We start from the raw sequence: 19048 nt of genomic DNA, 5'->3' as shown, positions 1-19048 counted from the left end.
AAATACTATTATTGTAATTATATCATTTTTTTCTTTTTCTTTTATTTTCATATTATCAGTTTTTATTTTAATTTCAGATTAAGTTTTAGGATTTTTGCTATATGATTTTGTCATTTAAATGTTTTTTTATATATTTATATTTAATATTTTGTAATTTTAGCACTTTTTATTTATTTAAAAAAAAAAAATTTAGGTTTAAGTTTTCATTTATTTAACAGTAACACTGATATGTGCATGACAGTCCCTCTTCTATCAGTTCACATGTGTCTACCCAATAAACATACATTAAAGACATATATATGCCTTTACTGTATCTTCAAAGATGTGGAGTATGTTCTATTAATAAAGACTGCTGTGTTATCTAACCTGACACTAATTTAATTTACAGGGCCCAATGGGAATTTCTGGAGCCCCAGGATTCCCTGGTGGTCCAGGCTTGAAGGTACGTCTGATTGATGGTTATAGTTAGAACAGTTGATCTGCTGCAACTTCAAAATGTGCATTATTATAGTTTTTATTTATAAACCATTGTTAATGGCAGGTTTAAAAATATGTGAGTAATATTTAAAAATTGTACAGGGTCAGGCAGGAGCCACAGGCCCACGCGGCACCAGTGGACCTCAAGGCCAAAGAGGGGAACCAGGCCGGCAGGGCCCATCAGGACCACAGGGCAACCAGGTGCAGTCTTACCTGTCCTACATTCTACTTTCTAATGCTTTGTGTATTCAATTATTTCCATAATGTTGATGTCATTTCTAGGGACCACCAGGGACAGATGGTACTCCTGGACTTAGAGGACAAGCAGTAAGCTCCATACACTCTCATCAAAGAATACTACAATTTGTGCTTATTATAATGCAGAATAATACTGCTACTGTAAGGCAAGTATTGCTATTATTATTGATCGTTTTTAGGATGAGGAACTCCAGCACTTAAATCATGCTTTACAGTTTGTGCTACAGACAGTTTTACAATATCATCATCTGTTCATCATAGGGGATCCCAGGTGTGCAGGGCCCTGTTGGACTGATTGGACAGCCTGGTCCACCTGGACCTCAGGGATCAACTGGACTTCCAGGAGCCAAGGGCCAGCTTGTAATGACACCATGCATATTACAATATTATAACCACCATAGTGGGAATCACTTTTCTCCTGTGTTTATATTTAAGGTGGATACGTTGGTTTCTCATATTGTGCACATTTATATATTTCATGTACTTCATAGGGGGATTTAGGTTCCCCTGGGTTTAAAGGAGAACCTGGAACTAAAGGGGAGCCTGTAAGTATTGACAACATTCAGGACAGTGCCTTGTAATAAAACAATTTATTTGGATGCATCACTGTTATTATTGCTCATAATTGTTTGAAATAATGTAATCAGAACATTCATCCAATGATATAGATGAAATGGTATATCTTTTGTTGTAGGGCCCAATTGGAGTTCAAGGAGAAATGGGACCGATGGGAGAAGAAGGAAAACGAGGTCCAAGAGGAGACGGAGGGGCCCTTGGAGCCCCAGGTCCAGCTGGAGAAAGAGTTAGTGCCATTACGTTATTGTGAACGATCAACATGCAAGCTTACATATCCAAAGTGATTATTGCAGTGACTGCTTTACATGTTTGTTCTTTACAATATCATTTAATGTTTTTTTTTTTTTTCAAGGGAGCTCCAGGTAACCGTGGCTTTCCAGGATCTGATGGTTTGCCTGGTCAAAAGGTTAGAAATATGCTAAATGCATCTCAGCCAATAAGATTTCAAAGGTTGCTAACAATGCCAGCAACATCATCACCACTCATTTGTTTTCTCAATTTAATACAATTCCATACTAAACTATATTCTCTTTCTAATCCCCCCAGGGTGCACAGGGTGAACGTGGTGTCCCAGGCTCATCAGGGCCTAAGGGTGCAACTGGAGACCCTGGCCGACCTGGGGAAACTGGAATTCCGGGAGCAAGGGTTGGTAAAATAGATATGATCCGTATTGGTATATTCTGTAATATACTCATTTTATAACATTATGTATCACACCCTGTATGCTATGCAATTATAGGCTCTTAATTTGCTAAATAAGGATCTCTGATGGGATTGCGTCCACTTCATTTAAGGTGTTCACATATTTTATGTCATGTCTCTTTAGGGCTTAACAGGCGTTCTGGGAATGCAAGGTGCAGAGGGGAAAATAGGGCCACAGGTAATATATGCACTTTTTACCTAAAATAATCTTGTTTTTTTAAAGTGTCTGATCAAACAAAACATACAAACTTGCAGGTAGATTTTTAAACTCTGACATTAACGTTTTTCAAAACTAAACAATGCATCCTTCCAGAATTAGCCTTCTGGATTAGCCTACTATTATGGCTGAAAAGCTCTAAGCAACTGTGTATTTAAAATAACACTTCTGTGAGTTCTGTCACATCTTTTGATGAAGAGAGGTGTTCTTTTTCCTTAGGGAGGACCAGGAGATGATGGGAATCCAGGTTCAGCCGGGTCTACGGGAACAAGAGGTGCACCAGGACCAATGGGTCTACCTGGACCTAAAGGCTTCAGTGTAATTCTCTAATATATGTTTATTCATATAAAAAAGCCATAAGATTATATTCTTAATTTTACTGATATGTGTCATTTTGTCTATTAAAATGTATCTCATAACACCTTCTGTGAGCAAAAAATACATAAGGGTGATTCTTCTAGGGGGACTTTTCTGTCCCCTAGATTTACTGATTTTAAATATTTAGAACAACACCATCAAAAAAACACAAAAAACATCACTCTAAGTTAAAACGATAGATTATAACAGTTTACAGAGTTTTTTTAAGTGTTGAAATGTTACATTTTCGGACTGTCTCCTATCTTGACATTTTAACAGAAAAGTGTTAAACTCATATTTGCTTAGAAATTATATTTTTAATTAATTTGGTATTTACAGTATGTGTACAGTTTGTAGCTATTTTTAGCAACAAATAATCATTGTCTCCTATACTTCTGTCATTATTATTATTATAATTTTTAAAGATAATTAGTTGCTATAGAAAACTTGACGGGTTAGTACTTTAAGTCAAGGTTATTCAGCTTTTTCTCTAAAAGAAAAAAAAGTCATTTCCATCACATACAATTACCATCACACACAGTGTCAAAACTCAATGCTATTAGACATTACATCAAAAGCCACTTGAAGGATGACGAAGGCTATTGATCAGATCTTTATTCCAGGATGTAATAAATGTTTTAATATAGATGAAGCATTATTTGAAGACCCTTCAGTAGACAAACATGCCTCTAATGGACAAATTACCCATTAATATTGTAGTAAACAATGTTTACTAAAAAGAATAGAGAGTCAATGATAATGAGTTTTTTGTTATAAATGTTCTGATTTCCCATTCCCTTCTGTTTTCCTGTAATGAAATGAGTTTTTCTGAATATTCAGGGTGATCCAGGGAAAACAGGAGAGACAGGATCTCCAGGAGGTGCAGGACAAAGAGTGAGTCCTGGCTTACAATTATAGTGCAACATTGCTATGGCAAGCTTAAAACACGCTGTAACATTTCAAAACAAGCTATTATGAAATACTTCTAGTGTAAAGACCGTCAGTGCTGGTAATGTATAGCATAGAGATTTAAGAGTCAAGTGAATCTTTATGATTTGATATGATGGTTATGATTGCTGCAGGGACCTAATGGAAAAGATGGAGAAGAAGGTCCAGCGGGAACTCCAGGACCTCCCGTAAGTCTTCCAATTAGTAATTTATGGCACATTTATGTCTATTTAAATTTTCGGTGTATTTTGATTGGTCGACTTAGCTATTCCAGGTATCTCAAGTAATACATGTATGTCTGTTGTGGTAAAATATTAAGAAGTGGAGCTCATAGCATTGGCTGAGTATATTTTATTTATTTTCAGGGAGAAGGAGGGAAGAGAGGTGAACAGGGACCTCCTGGACTCACTGGATTTCAAGTATGTTCTTTTTTCTTTGGTTATGCATTCAGTCAGAGATTACTTTGAATGCTCAATGTTCAAATGCTCTTAAACGAGTCATATCATGAAAAATTGTCCTTGATCTTTTCAAGCTGCAAACTGTGAGTTTTAAAATTCAAAACTGCCTCCCTAGTCCCAAAAGACAATTTATCAAAATCAAGCAAAACCAGTGATTTCTGAATCCTAGAATTAACAATGGTATTTATTCACTTCAGTCAAGGAGGTCATTCAAGGATATAGAACATAAAAATGTGGCTAAAATGTGGGGTACTACACATCATTTTGGTATAAACTTGACCAACAATATACATGGACCTCGAAAACAAAAAATAAAATAAAATAAAAATGTATATGACCCTTTTAAAAATGAAAAAATTCACATATCTGTAAGTAAACTTGATATGATTTGTCCCTGTTAGAGTTAAATCTATTATTAATTATGCTTAATGTCTAGGGTTTGCCTGGACCCCCAGGCCCACCAGGAGAGTCGGGAAAACCAGGTGATGAGGTGGGTTGATAATTTATTTGTGCTCTTTACTTGATCATTATATTCCAATATTTACTTGTCATTTCTGCTGGACAGGTAGAACACAAACTGACTGAGAATGGGAATTATTAAAGAACTCTATGGCTTTGATTTTTCCCCCTCAGGGTATCCATGGAGAGGCTGGTGGTGCAGGGCAGACTGGTCCAAGGGTGAGTCTGTTGTACTTGCACTGCAGCGTATCAGAGCACAGCATTTATCAGTGCACATAAGAAATATCCCAGTATTTTTATCTGTCATTTTTGTAGGGTGAACGTGGAACCCCTGGAGAGAGAGGTGATCCAGGGCCTAATGGGTTACCAGGAACCAAAGGAAGCCTAGGAACCCCTGGACCTGATGGTCTCAAGGTTAGAGTCAAATTTTTACTCACTAATAATCATCAAGAATGCTGCTGGGTGCAATGCATCCATTTAGTTCCTAAAAGATGATATAATTCAACATAATCAACATGACAACAATAATGGCTGTGCAGGGTAAACCAGGTCCAACTGGAACTATAGGAGAACCAGGATCGCCAGGCTTACAGGGCATGCCAGGAGAAAGAGGGATACCTGGACCAGCTGGGCCTAAAGGAGAAAGTGTGAGTGTGGAATCAGAGGCTTTGGCACATGTTAAACAATTGCACGTGCATAACAAATACAGTATATTTTAGTTTCATGCTTTGCAGTCAGTGCAACAATATTGCATATATCAAATGCCTCGGTGGGTCAGGCTCTGTTAGTGATGACGGATGACATATAGATGACTCTCTAATATCCTTTGGCAGGAAGTTAATATTCTCTAATATTATCTGTGAAACATTATCTGTGTGGCGATGTGAAGTAGCGAAGGAAACCACATCTGTAACACATCAATACAGAGTTCTCTATGTTTTTCTTATTGATTTGCACAAAACCTTGTGTTTTAATACTCTTTATCTGTTTTCTCAGGGCGCAGTGGGTAACAGAGGGGCTGAAGGGGCGGCTGGCAATGATGGGGCTCGAGTGAGTGATCTGTAATACAGGAAGAACTGAACCTACCAGTCAATAATTCTGAATGAAAAAATATCCATATTTCACATTTCTGACCCATTTCTTATCACAACAGAGGTTACAAAGACACTAAATAAAATGTATTTTATGTGTGTAGGGATTACCCGGACCTGTTGGACCTATTGGACCAGCCGGTCCATCTGGGGAGAAGGTTTGATTTAAAAAATACAAATATAAATTAAAGGGATAGTTCACCCAAAAATTAAAATTCTGTCATTATTTACTCACCCTCAAGTTATTCCAAATCTGTATGAATTTCTTTCTCCTGTTGAACACAAAAGAAGATATTTAGAAGATTGTCGGGTAATCAAACAGTTGATGCACCCCATTGACTTCCATAGTATTTTTTTTTCATACTATGGAAGTCAATGGGGTTTGGTTACCCGACATTCTTCTAAATATCTTCTTTTGTGTTCAGCAGGAGAAAGAAATTCATATAGATTTGGAATAACTTGAGAGTGAGTAAATGATGGAATGCTTTGGAAGTGTTAATTGATCCTGACTGCACTACCTCGTAGTGTTTTTTCTGCAATGCTGAAACTTTTAAGTTTCTTAGTACTGATTAAAAAGTACATTTTACATATGTTGCTACTTAGATGTACTCAGAACTGATTGTTCAATTACAGGGAGAACAAGGCCCAAAAGGCCCTTCTGGATCTCCAGGCTCCAGAGCAATGGCTGTGAGTAGAGCAGTTTACCAGGAGAAAACCGATGTTCGCTGAAGTTCTTTACTCATGTGATTCACAATTCCACTGATGTATTGTGTTTCAGGGCTCACCTGGAGAACCAGGTCCTACTGGTCCTGTTGGGTTTGCTGGGCCTCCCGTAAGTCCATCCATCCATCATAAAACATATTTCTTTGATATAATATGCCATAAGCTGTAAACATGTGTTTTTTGTGCTAGGGTCCTGATGGTCAGCCTGGAGTTAAAGGTGAAACTGGAGAGGAAGGTGCAAAGGGAGAGACGGGGTCTCCAGGGCCTCGGGGAATGGCAGGAAAACCTGGACCACAGGTGAGCAATACATATATGCATATGTGTATGGGTTGATAGACTAAAAAACATGTATAAATATAGTACTTCTTTTAGGGAGTGACTGGAATTACAGGCCTTAAAGGTGGAAGAGGAACTCAAGGAGCAGCTGTAAGTTACAAAAATCATGGTATCAAAATCATTGTTTATCAACTTAGAAATACCCCGAAATGCTCTGTTATTTGCTGAATCCTTTTGCTGCTTTTCTTTCTCTCTTTTGTGGAATCCTCTTTGGCTTTCTCCTTTTGCTAAAAGGGTCCCAGTGGTTTCCCAGGATCCCCAGGAGGTGTCGGCCCACCAGGCTCTGCTGTGAGTTACAATCCCTAATACGGATTTAACCAACAAAGCAGTGCTTAACAGCTAGTCCTTCAAATAGTATTTGCAATGTGTTTGATTCTTTTTGACCAATAAATTAAGACACTTGGCTTCTCATGTCACATATGGACTCTAATCTGATTATAATGTAAATTCTCAGGGTCCAGTTGGCGAGCCTGGTCCTATCGGAGCCTCCGGAAAAGAGGGCCCCAAGGGGCTTCTAGGAGAACCTGGAGGTCCTGGCCGCCAGGGGGAGCTTGGAAACCCTGGACCTGCTGGTAACCCTGGAGACAAAGGAGAACCAGGAGATGACGGACTGCCAGTATGTGATTCCTTTTCACTATATAAAACTGAAAAAAGAAACTAAAGGGCTTTTCACACTGTGCTTAACCCCAGGATATCATTGTTCTTAACCCTGCTTTTAACCCAGTGTAAAGGAACGTTTCACACTTGTAATTTAGAAGCGGGGTTTGCACCACTTTTTACCCGTGGTTATGAAACCCTGCTTTTGCTGTGTTAACCCTGCATTGTGTTGCCAAATGTGTATCGTGTGAAATGATGCTGTGTTAGAAAGTTACGACTTGATGTTTAGTAACAGACAGCCAATCTTGTGCCTCATATTCACTTTAGACACAGAAAGACAGCACATTGTATAAATAGTAGTTTCAGCGTTTGAAGGCACAGATATTAAATAGTGACAGAAAACATGACAATTGGAGTGAAGAAGAGACTGAAAAGTCCATTCAGGATAAACAATTCCGTCATTGGCGGGGAAAGAGTTAATACTGTATTCCAAAACTCATATTCTTCTTTAACTTTCTTAGGGCCCAGATGGGCCACCAGGATCTGCCGGAACTCCAGGACAGAGGGGACTTGTGGGTCTTCCTGGAATGAGAGGAGAGCGTGGTATGGCTGGCCTTCCTGGACCTGCAGTAAGTCATCACTTCTATCATCTTGTCATGCAAGTGAATCAAAATGTGTCTTTTTAGAATTACATTTCCCAGCCTCTGTTTTTTGTTTTTGTTTTTTTTATTAGTCAAAGATGATTTGACAACTCATCTACTATCTATTTGTTTTTTTCAAGGGTACACCAGGAAAAGCTGGCACCCCAGGTCCCCAAGGAACCAAAGGTGGTGCTGGACCTATTGGTTTGCCAGGAGCAGCCGGACCCAGAGGAGATGCTGGTTCAGAGGTATGAGATGTTAGTGTTAGAAACACAGTGGAAGACGTGTGGTTACATTTACACAAAGCATTCTTAATGACTTCCTTCTTAAATTAGGGTTTGGCTGGAGCTGATGGAATTCAAGGAGCTGATGGTATCATTGGAGCCAGAGTAGGAACCCATTCATCATTTGACATAAAAAATTATAACCAAATATGGCCAAATTCACATGAAGTGTTAACTTGCTTTTAGGGTGAAAGAGGAGACCCAGGCCCAGAGGGTATTGCAGGTGGCCAGGGAACCCCAGGAAGCCAAGGACCGGTCGGAACTCCAGGAGGTCCAGGACAGAGAGGAGATCAGGTTTGTTTCCTGTATCCATTGCTGATACTTCAAAGTAGATGTTTAATACATTTATTGGTCCCACTTTACTACTATGCACTAACATTTAAATGAATAATTAGATACAATGCACTTATTGTGAACATACATGTGTTTACATTGTACTTATATTTAAGAAATACCTGCATGTAATTACAGCTGTAATTACACTGTTGACTATTCCTTTTCCTAACGCACCCTTGAACCTAACCATACCACTAAACCTGTCCATAACCTTACCCGTATCCCACCGCAGTAGCAGCAAACATGTTTTTCAATACAACATGAACACAATAAGTACATTGTACTTATTTTTTGACATAGTTGTCAAAGATAAAAGTGTGACCCATTTATTTTTATTAAAAGTATGTAGACTTACATTATTTAAAGAAATAATCCTTGCATAATGTAATACAATGAAGCAATTTCTTTAATCTTGTAGCCTTTTATATAGCTTTGCTGTTTTATTTGTTGATTTTGCTGACAGGGTGCAAGAGGCCCACCTGGTCCTGATGGTCAGGCAGGAATCAGAGGGAAAAAAGTAAGTCTGCCTAGTGCCTATTCACATATTGGTACACAACTTTAGTAGCATCGTAAATCTGCCTCTTTTTGCCTCATTTGTCAATTGTGGCCAATTATTTATTTATATTTGTTTTATACTATGTTTTGTGTAGTGAACTATTTTTTCCCCCATTTTCCTGTGCAATCCATTTTCTACATAGATGCGTCATGTCTTTTAATGAGATTTCATGTCTTTAATGTCACTCCACAGTCTCTTTCTTTACATGTATTCAAACAATTTAAACCTCAGTCTACATTTTATTGTCTACAAGTTATTGGCAAACATACATGACCCTTCTGCACTGGGGTCCTGATTATCCAATCAGGTTGCGACAATGTCCTGTGAATAATGAATGATAATAAACAGCTAACTATACATTATCCTTTTCATATATTAAATACAATTTAATAAAAGCAAATTAGACATGAACACTTCAGACAATACAATTTGTGGAAATGACACAAGGAGAACCTATGCTACATTCACGCCATGTAATTACTGTAGTTTCGAGATGACATCATGTGATGTTCACGTCCTCGGATAATTATGCATTCTATGGCAGCACTAAATGAATCTGCAATGGTCAGGTGGTATAGCAGTCACGTGGCACAAGTAGAAGCTCTCAGAAAATTCCCAGCTTACAAGTTGAAATTACGAGCTCTATGAGGCCGTGAACGCTTTTTACAAGTTAACATCTCATATTTAGGGTACGTGAACAACCCACAGCAAAAATATCTTCTAATCAACCTTAGGGACCACAAGGACCGATGGGAGACAAAGGTGACAAAGGAGAGGCGGGTGAGAGAGGTCAGAAGGGCCACCGTGGCTTCACTGGACTCCATGGGCTACCTGGAGTAACAGTACGTATAATTGACAATATGTCACCTGTCACACAATACAATATCCATCCCTTAATAATCATCTGTCAATCATTTCCTTTCAGGGTGCTACAGGGGATGATGGTGCTGTAGGAATCATTGGACCAAGTGGGCAAAGAGTGAGCAAGAGATTGAAATGTCACTCAACATTGATTTCACAAAGCACCAGCAATACATGTGCATGTTGAACAGACTTTAATTTTAAATATGTCAATGTTAGGGAGCCCCTGGTCCCGTTGGACCACCAGGAAAAGAAGGAGATGTCGGTCAACCTGGAGCATTGGGGGCTCCTGGATCTCGAGGTGACATAGGAGATTTTGGACCAGAGGTGAGGCATGAGATCATGTGTATGATGCATTTTATGTTTATTATGAGATGAGATCTTCCTGTTGATACAAAAACAACTTAAACCCGCCTAAGGAAGCTTGCTGGTCTTAGGTGGATTAGAGAGGTTTGGGCATTTTTCACATGGGAAAAATCCAATTACTGTCTATAATTTATACAAAAGGTTTTTTCTTGTCTCTTTTGGCAAATTTTCCATCTTTAATGACTCATAATCAGATACATTGTACTTTGTGATTCATAATCATGATCAGATGTGATTAGATGTTTAAACACTAATGTTCATCATTAACAGTATTCACCCATCTGTCTGTAGGGACCCCCCGGAGAACCCGGCCCAGCTGGACCCCCAGGTGCTCCTGGCCCCCCAACAGCTGCTGTAGATGACCTTTTTGGTACAAACTTCGACCTTGATATCGAAGCTGAGCTAGAGGAACCCCCACCTCCCCCGCCAGAGTTCAATGAGGATGAAGCAAGACCCAATAACGGATCTGATGCAGTTCGGGGCGACAGTGAGGTTCACTTGTCTCTTAAGAGTCTGGGAAGTCAGTTGGACAGCATGCGCAGTCCTGATGGCACTCACCAATATCCTGCCCGCACGTGCCAGGACCTGAAACAGTGCTATCCTCTGAAGAAGAGCGGTGAGTGAGATGAACCCACACACATTTTAGAATTACTGTAGCTCAGAATGCTTTAGTTGAACTGACCCTGATCAAGTACAGTATGAAATCGTATGTCCTGGTTTGTATTTAAGATTCATCTCTGTAGGAATAAGTCACCAAAAATTAAGCATTTACTCATGCTGTTCCAAACCCAAATGACTTACTTTTGTGTGTGTGTGTGTATATACAGTATATATATATATATATATATATATATATATATATATATATACTGAACAAAATTATAAACGCAACACTTTTGTTTTTGCCCCCATTTTTCATGAGCTGAACTCAAAGATCTAAGACTTTTTTTCTATGTACACATAGGGCCCTATTTTAACGATCTGAAACGCAAGTGTCAAAGCGCAAAGCATTATCCCCGGCGGGATAAATGACTCTTGCGCCAGGCGCAAATCTAAAATGGGTTGGTCTGAAGTAGCTTCATTATTCATAGGTGTGGTTTGGGCGTAACTTGAACTAAAACCAATCAGAGCGTCATCTCACATTCCCTTTAAGGGCAGGCGCGTTTGTTCTAAAGCGGATTCCTATTGTAACGGCGGATTTGCCAGGCGCGCGCCAGGAGCGGTTCACAGCCGAGGAGAGCAACGCTCTCGTCACGGCCGTAAAAGAGAGAAGTTACATTGAAATGAAGAAACCCACCCAAATTAACTTCGGTTAAAAAGGCGTATGATAATTTTGGTAAATGTGTAAGCTAGATGTATGCTTTTATAATAAATTGTCTATCTATCTATCTATCTATCTATCTATCTATCTATCTATCTATCTATCTATCTATCTATCTATCTATCTATCTATCTATCAATCTATCAATCTATCTATCTATCTATCTATCTATCTATCTATCTATCTATCTATCTATCTATCTATCTATCTATCTATCATAATAATGTATGATTTGCAGAAATGAAAACTGCTGCTTCTGTGTAGATGAGAGAATCAAAGTGTATGCGCGTTGTGCACACGCTACATTGATTATGGCCAAGCATGCGCCCTTAAAATAGCATATGAATAACATGCGCAACGCGCCACTGACTTTAAACAATTTTTTCCTGGTTAGTTGCGCAATTGTTTTCTAAACCTGCAAAATATCATGAAGGAATGTTTGCGCTGGAACACGCCTCCTTTTTTGCGCTGAACCGCCCAGGGAGCGCAAGTTCATTCCCTAGTTTAGCGACGTGCTTCTGTGGAGGGAAAAGCGCGCTTTGCGCGGGTGCAAAATAGGAATGATACATGCGTCGGTGTACAAAGTCAATTGCGCTGGGTGCAAGATAGGGCCCATAGTGTTAGTGAGCACTTCTCCTTTGCCGAGATAATCCATCCACCTCACAGGTGTGGCATATCAAGATGCTGATTAGACAGCATGATTATTGCACAGGTGTGCCTTAGGCTGGCCACAATAAAAGGCCACTCTAAAATGTGGGGGGGTGGGGGTTACTGACTGAAAACCAGTCAGTATCTGGTGTGACCACCATTTGCCTCACGCAGTGCAACACATCTCCTTCGCATAGAGTTGGTAAAGTTGTTGATTGTGGCCTGTGGAATGTTGGTCAACTCCTCTTCGATGGCTGTGTGACGTTGCTGGATATTGGCAGGACCTGAAACACGCTGTCGTATACGCCGATCCAGAGCATCCTAAACATGCTCAATGGGTGACAGGTCCGGTGAGTATGCTGGCCATACAAGAACTGGGATGTTTTCAGCTTCCAGGAATTGTGTACAGATCCTTGCAACATGGGGCCGTGCATTATCACGCTGCAACATGAGGTGATGGTCGTGGATGAGTGGCACAACAATGTGCCTCAGGATCTTGCCACGGTATCTCTGTGCATTCAAAATGCCATCAATAAAATGCACCTGTGTTCGTTGTCCATAACATACGCCTGCCCATACCATAACCCCACCGCCACCATGGGCCACTCGATCCACAACGTTGACATCAGCAAACCGTTCACCCACACGACGCTATACACAATGTCTGCCATCTGCCCTGTATAGTGAAAACCGGGATTCATCCAAACACCTCTCCAAAGTGCCAGGCGCCATCGAATGAGAAGCATTTGCCCACTCAAGTCGGTTACGACGACGAATTGCAGTCAGGTCGAGACCCCGATGAGGACGACGAGCATGCAGATGAGCCTCCCTGAGACGATTTCTGACTGTTTGTGCAGAAATTCTTTGGTTATGCAAACCGATTGTTGCAGCAGCTGTCCGGGTGGCTGGTCTCAGACGATCTTGGAGGTGAAGATGCTGGATGTGGAGGTCCTGGGCTGGTGTGGTTACACGTGGTCTGAGGTTGTGTGGGCGGTTGGATGTACTGCCAAATTCTCTGAAATGCCTTTGGAGACGGCTTATGGTAGAGAAATGAACATTCAATTCACAGGCAACAGCTCTGGTGGACATTCCTGCAGTCAGCATGCCAATTGCACGCTCCCTCAAAACTTGCGTCATCTGTGGCATTGTGCTGTGTGGTAAAACTGGCTTAGGCTGTGGTCAGACTGCCTTTTATTGTGGCCAGCCTAAGGCACACCTGTGCAATAATCATGCTGTCTAATCAGCATCTTGATATGCCACACCTGTGGGGTGGATGTTTTATCTCGGCAAAGGAGAAGTGCTCACTAACACAGATTTAGACAGATTTGTGAACAATATTTGAGAGAAATAGGCCTTTTGTTTACTTAGAAAAAGTCAAAGATCTTTGAGTTCATCTCATGAAAAATGGGGGGGCAAAAACAAAAGTGTTGCATTTATAATTTTGTTCAGTGTATATTGTTTTGTCTCATTTTGCAGTAATATTATTCAAACATCCAAAATAAGATAATTTTAGTGATGCAAAACCGCACGAGATCTAAAGTCTGTTTAGTGAATGTTTTTAATGCGAGTGTATTTCGTCTCATTGCACTGGCAGATTTTTTTTTTACTTGTTTTAAGTATAAATGTGAAAGTGAAAAATTTGAGTAAAAAATGTACACAAGAAAAACTAAAATTTGATTTAAAATCGATTCTCTGAAAACAATTTTTAAAATGATATGCAGTTTTCCATCTCAGGTAAATTTATTATTTTGTAGTAAGGATGTTTAGATATTTTACTGGAAAATACAGATTAATAAAATTATAATTTTTTCTTCTTCAGTGAATATATTCTATTAGTTTTTATGGTGCCTTTTTTGAAGTCCCTGTCCCCATTCATTTGTATTGTAAGAAAAAGAGATTCCTTGACACTCCAAAATAATTCCTTTTGTGTTCCACAGAAGAAAAGAAGATCAAATGGGTTTAGAATTACACAAGAAAACCTTATGAAAATAAAAAACAGATTTAGTTATTATTTCGTACTGTTTAAAACTAGGGTTGACAATAGAATAAAGTAATTATGATTAATCTCATTATTTATAATAATATGAACATTTCAGTGTTAAATCTTGTATTAAACATATTTAACATCTTAAATTAATTATGCTAATTATTGTGACTGTCCTACAAAATACATTTTGTAAAGTCTTTGTAAATTTTCTGCAACTGTTCTGAGTTGTCCTAGACCACCATTTGAAAAACTGCTTTTTTAACCTGTTTAAACCTTTATGGTTTTTCATATTTTTTTGTACAGTATCATGGAAAAAACATAAATGCTACAGGCCTTCAACCACATATAGTCTGGGGAAAAGGGTTATGGGTTAAAACATCTTTTATATAATTGACAAAAGTATGCTACACCAGCAGGCATTGTGTGAGAATAGAATCTTCTGCTCATTCAGTGAATGAATAATTAGATTCACTGAATTAAACACAGTGTTCCTTATCAGAGATCTATAGGAATTGCCTTAAATGGAGTGTAAGAATAAAGAAACCACAGCCACTAACCAATATATATGGGTTATGCAATATTTGACAGGATATATTTGCAGGATTCCCGACCTCAAAGCAAGATCCAATTATGTCAGGAATAAAACAAACACAGCTGCCCACAGTAAGCATGGTTGTATCATATCAGAAAACAGATGTGCAGTCATCTGTCAATGAGCTGAATCATGATCCAGATTGCTTGGACTAGCCCAGACCTCGAACCACATAAATGCTGAGTGCAAGTAGTTTGATCGAAGAATAAGAACCTACTTACAGATTTATTTACAATTTCCCACCAACAAAATAAAAAATAAAACAATGAACATCAGTCATTTTCAGATTAAAAAAAAACTTTTCAGCTACAAATCCTCGCCTTGGTCCAGCTCTGCGAAGCTCGTTCACGATACAGTTGAGTTCACGACCTCTTGCGTGACGTATACATGTTGGGATGGTCACGTGACAAAGGCCACACAAGAGTCATTATAATCCAGTGTGATATACTGTATACAGTATGCAATAATCAATGATATACTGTATGAGGATCTCACTGTTTTAAAAGTACATCTCTCTTTCTCAATGTATCCCAGGTGAGTATTGGATAGACCCGAATGAGGGCAGCTCTAGAGACGCCATCCAAGTGTACTGTAACATGGAAATGGGGGAGACCTGTATACCCGCCAACCCTGCCAGTATCCCACGCAAGAACTGGTGGACATCACGCTCCAGCTTACCAAAACCAGTCTGGTATGGAGCAATCATGAACCGGGGAACTAAGGTTAATATGAGTACAATGGTGAACATCAAAAATACTTGCCCTGTATATGTCACTTAAATGTATATTTCCTACTCTTATTTTACTCCTCTTCAGTTCACCTATGGAAACAAAGAGGCATCAGCTAACATGGTATCAGTCCAGTTAAGGTTCCTCCGCCTTCTGTCAAAAGAAGCAGCACAGACCGTCACCTACCACTGCAAAAACAGTGTGGCCTATAAAGATGAGAAGAACAGCAATCTGAAGAAGGCTTTAGTCCTAAAGGCTTCCGATGGACATGACATCAAGGCATATAGCAGCAACCGTCTGAAGTACACCGTCATCACCGACGGCTGCTCTGTATGTTTCGATTTTTGACTTTGTATTGTTTGGCAACATTTACTACGTAAAATGGAAATCAGTTTTGGGGAAGCTACTTTTCCAATTTTAGATTGTTTGGATAAAAGCTAATCATACGTTTAAGTAGTTAAATAATAGGTAACCTTTAAAAGAGTAGTACATTAAAAACGTAGGCATATTTATAACAATTACATGTATTTGTCTCAATTATGCTGACACAGTGTACACTACTGGTCAAAAGTTTGGAATACATTTTTTTTTTCAATGTTTTTGAAAAAGTCTCTTATGCTCACAAGGCTGCAGTTGTTTGATTAAAAATGTATGCATTCCTTTGATGGCAAAGCTGAATTTTCAGAATTATGACTCCAGTCTTCAGTGTCACATGATCCTTCAGAAGTTTTTGCCCCTTAATATTTTTGTATAAACTGTAATACAATACTATTCAAAAGTGTGGGGTAAGTAAGACTTTTATTCAGCAAGGATGCATTAAATTGATCAGAAGTGAGAATAAAGACATATATAATGTTACAAAAGATTTTTATTTCAAATGAATGCCTCTCTTTAAACATTCTTTTCATCATCAAAAGTGTCATGATTTTCAACAATGATAATAATTAGAATCATTATTAATAATTTAGTACCAATAACAATTAAGCACCAAGTCAGCATATTAGAATGATTTCTGAAGGATCATGTGACACTGAAAACTGGAGTAATGATGCTGAAAATTCAGCTTTGCCATCACAGGAATAAATTACATTTTAAAATAAATGAAAATAGAAAACAGTTCTTTTAGATGGTAATAATTTTTTGCAATATTACTGTTTTTAGTGTACTTCGAAAAAAATAAATGAAGCTTTGGTGAGCATAAGAGACTTCTTTTAAAAGCATAAAAAAATTAATTCTTGTAGTGTACATTTACTCTAATAAATACAACTAATTTAAAATACTGAGTTAATAATGAGACAGTGATACTGAAAAATGTAGCTGCTATTATATTTGCTATATAAGTTCACTCTGAGGTTTACACTTGTGCTAGGTGTTCTTACATGACTTAAGTATCCAACTGTATCACACAGCGGATCACTGTATCCATTCTCATAGTTTCCACATCACATTCTATTCTCATTTGCATAAAATCATCACTCTGTTAAACTTTGTTGCATCGCTGTTGCTGGAAATCATCTCATCTCACTCATTTCGCTGCTGCAAATTGCTGCGAATCAGTGTGAATGGTCCTTAAGTTAGTTAGTCCCCAATGCTGATGACAATGTCAAGATTAGCATTCAGTAAGTGTTTTCATCTCTGCAAAAATGCTACCAATGGAAAAACTCACAATTTTCCCTCTTTGTTTCTCTCTCCAGAAACCCAACGGCGAATGGGGCAGGACTGTCTTCGAGTACCGCACACAAACCCTTTCACGGCTCCCGATTGTGGACTTGGCTCCAGTGGATATAGGTGGCCAAGATCAGGAGTTTGGCATTGATATCGGCCATGTGTGCTTCTCATGAAGTCAAGGATAAAAGCATCATCATTTGGACTGGAGTTCTCAGCCAATACAGTATTTATTGTCAAACGCCGTCTGTAAGGGCCTTGAGGGATTTCTGACCTTTATTTCATGATTATTCATGATGATTTCCACTAGCCTGTGGTGTACGAGTGCATGAGAGACTATATGGACCCTTTAATTTATACTTTATACGCCATGTGTTATTAAAGTATGTGAAAACATTGATTTGAAATGAATTCAAAAAGTCATGTTTTACAAATTTGACAGCCTTGAGTGTCTAACATGTATGATGTTTTGTTGATGTTGTTCACTCTTAAATTGCAGTCATTTCTAGGGGATTTTGAAGGTTAAGTGAATCTGGATGAGATAGATGAGTTTGTTTGTGTAGTATTAAAGTAGGATCTTATTCAGGGTAGCATTCAATTCCCCAACAGTTCTCTTCCCAATCCAAATTGACCATACGAGAGAGAAATCAAACTGTTGGACGGATGATTAATTTATACTTAATTATTAATGAAAACTCTCACAGACGCCAATGTTGGTCTCATTAAAAGACTCATTAACCTACAATACATGACACAAAGAAACTCTTTATCCAGCTTTTTGTACTCTTAAGAGGGGAGATGGGCAGCAATTGTTTGTAATGAATTCCAGATTAAATATTTGAAATCCTTTTCAACAGAACTCATTTGAGTTTTATCATGAATAAATGTTAGTAGAGTAACTGTTTGCTGCTGTTGAAAAAAAGAGCACAAAGCTAATATGGTGTGCTGTCAGTTTTCATTTATTCGCCATTAAAGAGCAAGTGATGAGCATTAAACAAATATTAAAACAGCCATCAATGAAAGAGAAAAGGATTAGAACATCTGGAAATATAAATGGAGAACCTCAACAATGATTTTGCTCAACATATGAAAGACCGACCAGTTTTTGATAAATCTATAACCCTGATGATGTTTAGTATATTAATAGTTTAGATATTATAATATAACCTTTTAGTCTTTGCACCATTACAACATGAGCAACCTCCTCAACAACAACTGCAAAGGATTCTAAACACAACTTGGGCGTGAATGAATACATCTTTGTATTTCAAAACGCCATCTAAATTTGGTCCAAACTCTAGAAAATTTCTAGAAAGAGCTAGATCACATTTTGTGTCAATCTCTCTTTTAACAATTTCTGTTTCAGGATTAAGAAGTTAAAATACACAAATCATCAATCTTAAATGTTGATTTTATTATATAAAAATAGAAATGACCTCTACAGACCTTTTTGAGGCTCCTGCTACATTTCTTTCAAACTCAATTCAAAATACAAATATTAAATATGTGAATTTTGTTTTAGGGTTTTGAGGTCAAGAATCACAGCGTATATAAAAATGTCTTTCCAAAATCAGCATCGGCTGTCCACCTGATCCAGGGAAAACACCGTCCCCTCTAGAGTCAGTCCCATTTGGAACCCCTCCTGCCAAAACAACAAATGTGAAATATGAACTAAACTGTGAGCTCAATAAAAACATGTAACAAGGTCAATGAAGAAGATAAATTCAAGTTTAGATAAGACTATATAATAACTTTCATTATTAACATTTTAACAACCAAACATCATCACATGTACATTCAAAATTGTTATCTTTAAAACTAACCACTACAGTGAAACCGGCTTCACATTGCACACATAAGCAGC

At 38.3% G+C, this 19048-nt stretch overlaps 2 protein-coding genes across 4 annotated transcripts in view; one reads left to right on the top strand and one right to left on the bottom strand.

The window, feature by feature from the left end:
- Positions 1-18030, top strand: part of col5a2b (collagen, type V, alpha 2b) — a 29782-nt gene extending 11752 nt beyond the window's left edge. Inside the window, exons 18-54 of the mRNA XM_081379834.1 lie at positions 389-442; positions 580-678; positions 760-804; positions 997-1095; positions 1227-1280; positions 1430-1537; positions 1664-1717; positions 1858-1956; positions 2138-2191; positions 2450-2548; positions 3428-3481; positions 3670-3723; positions 3901-3954; positions 4430-4483; positions 4627-4671; positions 4768-4866; positions 4992-5099; positions 5449-5502; positions 5648-5701; positions 6177-6230; positions 6322-6375; positions 6456-6563; positions 6639-6692; positions 6837-6890; positions 7057-7218; positions 7721-7828; positions 7981-8088; positions 8176-8229; positions 8311-8418; positions 8924-8977; positions 9751-9858; positions 9942-9995; positions 10097-10204; positions 10535-10859; positions 15326-15513; positions 15607-15849; positions 17214-18030. Coding sequence (XP_081235960.1) covers positions 389-442; positions 580-678; positions 760-804; positions 997-1095; positions 1227-1280; positions 1430-1537; positions 1664-1717; positions 1858-1956; positions 2138-2191; positions 2450-2548; positions 3428-3481; positions 3670-3723; positions 3901-3954; positions 4430-4483; positions 4627-4671; positions 4768-4866; positions 4992-5099; positions 5449-5502; positions 5648-5701; positions 6177-6230; positions 6322-6375; positions 6456-6563; positions 6639-6692; positions 6837-6890; positions 7057-7218; positions 7721-7828; positions 7981-8088; positions 8176-8229; positions 8311-8418; positions 8924-8977; positions 9751-9858; positions 9942-9995; positions 10097-10204; positions 10535-10859; positions 15326-15513; positions 15607-15849; positions 17214-17360 — 3432 coding nt within the window. The 3' untranslated portion in view covers positions 17361-18030. The remainder of the gene's footprint in view (positions 1-388; positions 443-579; positions 679-759; positions 805-996; positions 1096-1226; positions 1281-1429; positions 1538-1663; positions 1718-1857; positions 1957-2137; positions 2192-2449; positions 2549-3427; positions 3482-3669; positions 3724-3900; positions 3955-4429; positions 4484-4626; positions 4672-4767; positions 4867-4991; positions 5100-5448; positions 5503-5647; positions 5702-6176; positions 6231-6321; positions 6376-6455; positions 6564-6638; positions 6693-6836; positions 6891-7056; positions 7219-7720; positions 7829-7980; positions 8089-8175; positions 8230-8310; positions 8419-8923; positions 8978-9750; positions 9859-9941; positions 9996-10096; positions 10205-10534; positions 10860-15325; positions 15514-15606; positions 15850-17213) is intronic.
- A 93-nt stretch (positions 18031-18123) lies between these two features.
- The window catches only part of gulp1b (GULP PTB domain containing engulfment adaptor 1b), a 66255-nt gene continuing 65330 nt past the window's right edge, over positions 18124-19048 (bottom strand). For all 3 annotated transcript variants that reach the window (XM_081379835.1, XM_081379836.1, XM_081379837.1), the window contains one exon: positions 18124-18826. In XM_081379835.1, the coding sequence (XP_081235961.1) occupies positions 18755-18826 (72 nt within the window). In that variant the 3' untranslated portion in view covers positions 18124-18754. The remainder of the gene's footprint in view (positions 18827-19048) is intronic.

The sequence above is a fragment of the Scardinius erythrophthalmus genome, assembly GCF_964197995.2.
Source record: "Scardinius erythrophthalmus genome assembly, chromosome: 12".
Classification (NCBI taxonomy): domain Eukaryota; kingdom Metazoa; phylum Chordata; class Actinopteri; order Cypriniformes; family Leuciscidae; genus Scardinius; species Scardinius erythrophthalmus.
Note: the sequence above shows the minus strand (reverse complement) of the source record. Positions and strands in the feature narration are given on the sequence as shown.